Source organism: Rutilus rutilus (genome assembly GCF_951802725.1).
Source record: "Rutilus rutilus genome assembly, chromosome: 19".
NCBI classification, from domain to species: domain Eukaryota; kingdom Metazoa; phylum Chordata; class Actinopteri; order Cypriniformes; family Leuciscidae; genus Rutilus; species Rutilus rutilus.
In genome coordinates this window covers 12,934,007-12,941,324 of record NC_140232.1, presented here as the reverse complement: position 1 = coordinate 12,941,324, position 7,318 = coordinate 12,934,007, and the positions used below count along the sequence as shown (strand labels likewise).

Sequence of the window (7,318 nt, the reverse complement as noted above, 5' to 3'; positions counted from 1 at the left end):
GCACTCACTCGGATAGCTTCTGTCCAAACTTTATTTGCACTACTTTAAATCCATTGTTATACTGCTCATTAGCCTAACTTATACATATATCTATTTGTAAAATTCTGTTTATAGTAATATCCATCTGTATATTATGCTCACATTCTGTTTATAGTAACAGCCATCTGTATATATATTCATAGTACATATCTATCTGTAAAATTATGTTTATAGTAACAGCCATCTGTATATTATATTCAGTACATATCTATCTGTAAACATTCTGTTTATAGTAATAGCCATCTGTATATTATTATATTCAGTACATATCTAGCTGTAAATTCTGTTCACAGTAAGAGTTATCTGTATATTATATTCATAGGACAATCTATCTGTAAATTTTTGTTTATAATAGTATTCAACTCTATATTTATTCAGTACATATCCATGTTCTGCACTTATGAACCACTGTATATCCTGCACTTGCTGCTATTGCACTTCTGGTTAGACCTAAACTGCATTTCGTTGCCTTGTACCTGTACTTGTGTAATGACAATAAAGTTGAATCTAATCTAATCTAAAAATACTTGGTTGTGTAACTACTCGTGTAACTGTATTTAAACAGGGAAAACGTGGAGGTGTTTGGTCGCTTCTAACTTCATCTCTGTTTGGTCTCTAATGAATGAACTGGGCTAAGCTAAGTGCTATCAAAGTGTCACCATGCGCCAGAGCGATTGAGTGCACGCAATGAGATAAGAGAATGGTATGTATCAACTCGTCTTAGGGATAGTTCACCCAAAAATGAAAATTCTGTCATTTACTCACCCTCAAGTTGTTCCAAACCTGTATGAGTTTCTTTGTTCTGCTTAACACAAAGGAAGATATTTGGAAGAATGTTTGTAATCAACAGATCTACAGGTTTGGGACAACTTGAGGGTGAGTAAACAATGATAGAATTTTCATTTTTGGGTGAACTATCCCTTTAAGGGAATAACATAGTTTAATATGAAAAAACGGTTGAGTATCCCTTTAAAGTGCCGTTGCCAAAGTTATAATGTTACAGTATGTGAGCATGTTCTTTTCTCAGTTAACATTTTGAAAATGTTTTAGACCCATGACTCTCAAACTGGGATCCCTTTGTGATTCACTGTTTTAGATAAAGAAACAATAAATACTCAGTACTATTTTTGATTCATTTACTTCACACTTAAAAACAATTAAGCTTTGGGTGACAGATTCATAAATATTGTGTTCAGACAGGCAGCAGTGTTTCACCACTACAAAAAAAACTCCCTTTTTGATCATTTCATAGCTGAGCCATTTCTTTTAGTTTCATGTACAGTCCTGATGCAGACTCCCAGTTCTCTGGCTTCTGTAACTGATTGTGTTCCATGGCAAAGTTCAAGTACTCCTGCATGTTTGGGTCCCCACAAGGAGTCATTGACAGGCTAGCCTCAGGAAGGGCATCCAGTTCAGCCTGTTCAATTTGAAATCCGCAGTCTCTGGAGCCAAACCTATGTTAAATATAAAACATAATTGCATTTCTTTTCATTTAAGTTAAAACGTTATATTAATACTCTGATCTGTTTATCACCAATGTATCACCTGTGTGGTAAGTAGTAGAGTTCATTGGGCACTCCTCCTGGACATGCTGCTGTCCTGGAAGGGCGAATCCTGTGACTGTTCCACAGTCTCACACACTCATCCAAGTCCTTCTGAATAACATCACCAAAGCAATATCTCAATAGGCACTGATGCTCATGACTCCCGTTGAAGTATCCAGCATCTCTAAGGTCTGCAAATAACTCCATCCAGAACTGAGACCTATAGAAATGAATAAAAATGTTTAGTTATACTTTCAAGTATAAACACATATGTTTGAATAATAAAATCAAAGGTTAGCTGTAATGAAAATTATGGTCTGTGCATCTTTTGGTCATTCGAATTTCTTTTCAGGAACAACTACTTTTCCTGATGGGCAGGATTTGTTTAACATTTTTTATTGATCGTTTTTCAATGCTCGTTCCTGAGAAGAAAATCGAATGACTAAAGATGCAATGACCCTTTATGAAGACAACTCACCTTCCCTTTCTAAATATAGACCACCAGGACTCAATTCGCTGGTTATTTATAGATGAGCCGTACATGTGGCTGGACGCTCCAGAGTAGTAGTCACTGTGATGGTGGCGTAGGGTACATTGAATTGCAGCCATTATGCCGTTCTCAGTGCCGCAATCAGTCCTCAGTCTCATGGGGATGACACCGAGGTTTCGCACACATGACATGAAATAGTGAGCAATCACTGTTGGGTTATTATTTGTTGGTCCACATTCAAGCCACAATACTTTACGTGAAAATCCATCTATGCATCCCGAAATGGCCAAACCGAATGGCTTAAGTTTGTCATAACCATCTGCATGCCACATATAGTTAGGTCCCATTGAGTGATAGGTTCTTCTTGTAAACCTTCTGCGTGCTCTGCTCTCACACCCTCGAGGATTAAGCTCCCGGAGGAAATTCATCACATCATCTCTCTTCACTCGAAGATTATACTTTTGTTTAAGTACCTGCCACATCGTGCGGTAGCCAAATAGTTGTCCAGGTCCACGAAGTTCAGATCTGATGGCGTTACTCACGGCGTTTGGAGAGGAATATTCCTTTCTGCGGTACAACCCGGCTTCGTTCAGTTTACTTTTAAGAGTCCTCAAGCTGATGTTTACACCGTGTAGACTTGACATCATGTCCACGATAACAGCGTACGAGTGGCCCTCGTTAAAATATTGAACGCAATGATGCAGTATGTCTGGTGTTTCCGTCTGGTCCGCATCCTTTAAAAACTCCAAACACCGACCACACGTAGAGCAAAACCGCGTTAAGCTGTTCATGTGTTTGCCACAAAACGGGCAAAACATCCCTCGGCCGCAGTCCATGTTCGGTCACCATAAACTTCATTCACGCCATATACTCATAGACTGTAAAAAAAATATACTCCACATTGACAACACAAATTGACCGCGCTCACCAACAACACCTATCACCCGCTTTCACCTCATTACTTCCGTTCCGTGTCACTTCCGGTATGTGGTACATTCCCTTTCCGTGAAGAATCTATCATTTGTAAATTTGTTTCGGGACTGGTAAAAGTGTTTTGCGTCTTGTTAATTTGTTTTCTAAAATGTTAATTTGTTTTGTCCTTGGTAAAAGTGTTTAGCCCATGTAATTGTGTTTTATGGTAGGTAAAAATGTTTTCCAAAATGTAAATTTGTCTCGAGCTTTGTAAAAGTGTTTCATTCTTTCTAAAAGTGTTTAATTCTTTGTAATGTTGCTTTGCACTTCCCGGCCACCGTAGTTTTCTCACACAAACCGCTCGTTTCGTGTCTTAGGCCATCAATGTGTACTTATGATGGGGAATTGTTTCATTTGGACGATGTGGAATTGTTTTAATTTGGACTCTGCGCTTGGGGTTTGAGACAGTGACCACAGACCTGCATTATATGACTGACAGACAAGAACGGTTTGACCTAAAAATATCAAAATTGAAACTACTGCGGAAAAAAAGACACCTACATCTTGGATGCCCTCGAGGTAAGCTAAAACATATCAAAAATTAATATCAAAGTGAACTATCCCTTTAAATTGCCACGTGCCACAAGCTAAGAGAAAGTAATATCCCGCTGGTAATTATGAATTTATGGTTTTGTTCATGTGCACTCAACTCATTAATTTGATTGCTCAGACATGACTTGAATGCACAATAATTTTCACTATAAAATGGATAGTTACAGTTTGCAGCTATACTGATTGCTCAATGATTCAGTATGAGACAAAACACCTATTACCATATTCACTGTACAACTCTCATAGTGGAGCAATATTTTTGGAGCAATATTTTTGTGGTAGGCCTATAGCAAAAAAAAGATGCCAGGGACTATCTTCTGGCAGAATAAATTTTGCTTAATAAAATCTTTTTTTTTTTTTTTTTTTATGAAATGTGTGTCTAATATATATTTATACTATATATATATATTAGGGCTGTGAAAAGATTAATCGTGATTAATGGCATCCAAAATAAAAGTTTGTGTTTAAATAATATATGTGTGTGTACTGTGTATAATTAAATTTGTATATATAAATACACAATGTGAAAAATGTGTTATTTATATATTAAAAATTATATTTATATATAATATAAATATATACAGTATATTTATGCAAATATTTCTTAAATATATACATGCATGTGTGTGTATTTATATATACAAAATAAAATTGCGCCCGAAGCGTTACGACATGTTTTACGGCAGTGATATCAAACGCTCATTGGCTCTCGCATGCTTCGTCACAGATTGCGACATGCCGTGTTTAAGTTAGTGTGCTACATTTGAAATGTAGAAGCACCAGAGAATGTGTAGACGGGCTCTGGAAGCACCATAGACAGTAAAAGAGAAGCACGCGCGCCTTCACACAGCGAACAGCGAAAATTAAACCGAAACCGGATTAACATTTTCATGGATTACTAACTTAAATTCTGCTCTGTAACATTACCTCATACAAAACTATTATATACTGCCAGAGAGGACTGCGACACATCGTCATGTGAACGACTTTTCAATAAATAAATTATTGTGATCATACGTGTCTGTCTGTTGTTTTTCTTTATAATTATAGCCTAACGTTACGTAGTTTTAAGAAATTATTAGGTTTAGGGGTAGGAGTGGTGCCTCAAACTATTTTTGAATGCTATATTGTTAATAAAACTGCCATTTCCCTACACATATCTGTCCATTACGTTTTATCCTTTTAATATTGTCAATAAAATGGGTATGTTTAGGTGTGTGAGTAGGGTTGGGATCTTACATTTATAATCTGCAAAAGGGAAATTATACAGATATCTTTATGATATGAAATATTCGTAAATAGTTTACGTTTTTTATCTGTAAAAACGTAATGTTACGTTTAAACGTTGCAGATACGTCCATATTATACGTTTCAGCATACATCCAAACGTACAAAAAAGTACATTTTCTATCTTTGAAAATTACGTATTAATACCTATTAACGAGACCAGGCTGCATGATGCATCAAACATGTTGCCTGCTTTAATTGTATGGAAAAGAGCAGCTCAGACATTTTACAACAACAGCAGCAAAAAAAAAAAAAGAGACACTTTTTGTGTCTCATGTCAGTTAGAATATGATGACAAAATTGAGTTGAATATGACACCAGAATGACATCTGAGTTCTTGAGAGGGTGCTGAAAAAAATCTACTTCACGAATTCTTCAGTTTTTATTGCTAACACACAATTCATAAAACAATTCACAACTATAACACAATCTCAAAACTACAATACAATTGCAATACAATACTGTCAATTACAGTACAATAAAAAAAAGAAAATAAATTCAGTATCCTTGGCCAAATTGCATTACAGTATTGATAATGACCATATTTGCCATAATAGAGCAGTTTCTTAGTCTTATGCTGGATACACACCAAAAGATTTTTTACATCTTATAAGATATTCAAAATGTGAAAAGAACTACAAACATGAGGACAAAAAAATCCTAGATTTAACCGTTTTGCTCCTATAGTGTGTGGTGTGCCATGATGTGACAAAGACAGCACACCGAACAGATTTTCAACCAGAGTCTCGACTGTGAACACAGGAAATCTCGCAAAATCTGAAAAGCTGCAGCACAGAAGATGTAAGAGAAAGAAGAGCTGGGGATACAGGAGAAAGAGAAAGAAGAGTTGATGATGTAGGAGAAAGAGAAAGAAGAGCTGAGAATGTAGGAGAAAGAGAAAGAAGAGCTGAGGATATAGAGAAGGAAGAGCTGAGGATGTAGAAAGAGGAGAAGATAGAGGAGTAGAGGGAGAAGAGATGGGTAGATTGGAGGCAATGGTATAGTGGAAAGAGAAAGAGTAGAAAATATAAGAAGAGATGGACAGAGAGGAAGAGGAGGGCAAGGTATAAGAGGAGCACAAGGTGTAAGAGGGGGGCAAGGTGTAAGAGGAGGGAGGAGAGGTAGAAGGACAGGGTACACATGTGTTTCAAATGAAATCAGAGCCACACTTATTGGCGATGTCATAAATCATGGTCTCTCACTGAGAGAAGCTGGGCAGAGAGTTCAGCCCAATATAAACAGATCCACAGTGGCTTCAATTATCCGCACATTTCAGAGGGAAAACCGGTAAGTAACTATATCATTCTGCAATGAGAGTCCATGTAGTCTTGTTTGACATAGGTCTAGATTTCTACAGTAAATGTTCCTGCTTGTCCAAACATTTTTCAGAATTGAAGTTAGAGAACTTTCAGGTGGACGAACAAGACTTCTTTCTATTACAGTTTTTTACGATTGCTATGACAGATTTTTCAATACATTTAACAATTTTACAAAACTCTTAACACAGTTAGCACTACATCCGTCTGTGTAAGCTATACTATTAACACATTTCTTGTTGCTTTAACACAAAATGCATACAGTTAACACAAATTTAAAATGCTTGAACTTCTTTTGCACACAAGCTCAAACAAGACCAAAACAATGGATTTTTACTGCCAAATTTACCAATGCTTTAACACTGTCAGAACAGATAACACCATGTTCTAAACCTAACATTACAGGCTAAAGTCAAGGTAAACAGCTGTTTATATTGTGAACTGAAACACAAATATATCCCCTGTATTTTATTATATTCTTACTGAGAAACAGCTGATTGAATTATGCAAATAATTAGAAGATGACTCTTTTTAAAAAAAAATTATTCTGGTGCCTTTTCTGTTCGTATATTTTGTATTTTCACATCATTCCATTGCTACTGAGAAACAGCTGATTGAAGTTATGCAAATATGGGACAATGTGGCATTCCACCATTCCCGTCTATAGTCACAGCCTGGTTTGACGCCCATCAGAGGATGATGTCCATTTTCCTTGTCCCTTACTTCCCTTTCCTCAACCCCATTGAGGAGTTTTCTCAGCCTGGAGATGAAAGGTTTTTGACCATAGTCCACAGGACCAAATGTCCCTCCTGTATGCAAAAGATGCTGCATACCAAGACATCACAGCTGAACACTACCAGGATAAGGCATGTTACTGTAAAAGATTCTTCCCAAGATGCCTTGCCAGGGAAGATATCATGTGTGATGTGGATGAGAACATGTGGACAAATGCAGAAGACCTTGCAGATTAGAAGATGGCCTTTTCTGTTTGTATATTTTGTATTTTCACATACAGTAATACTGTAAATGGCAGCTATATTGCATATTTTTGTTATCTTGCAGAAATGTCCTGTTGCAAATAAAGCCGTTACTGCAGAAATTCTGTCTCTGTCTTCTTT

General features: G+C 36.6%; 1 protein-coding gene across 1 annotated transcript; it reads right to left on the bottom strand.

Moving 5' to 3' along the window:
- Positions 1-765: 765 nt before the first annotated feature.
- On the bottom strand, positions 766-3,246 carry LOC311277952 (uncharacterized protein). Its single transcript, XM_084388457.1, has 3 exons — positions 2,062-3,246; positions 1,585-1,803; positions 766-1,493 (listed from the first exon to the last, which is right to left on the bottom strand). Exons 1-3 carry the CDS (start codon positions 2,907-2,909, stop codon positions 1,286-1,288), a joined length of 1,275 nt encoding a protein of 424 aa, XP_084244583.1. The 5' UTR covers positions 2,910-3,246; the 3' UTR covers positions 766-1,285.
- Between the last annotated feature and the right edge of the window lie 4,072 nt (positions 3,247-7,318).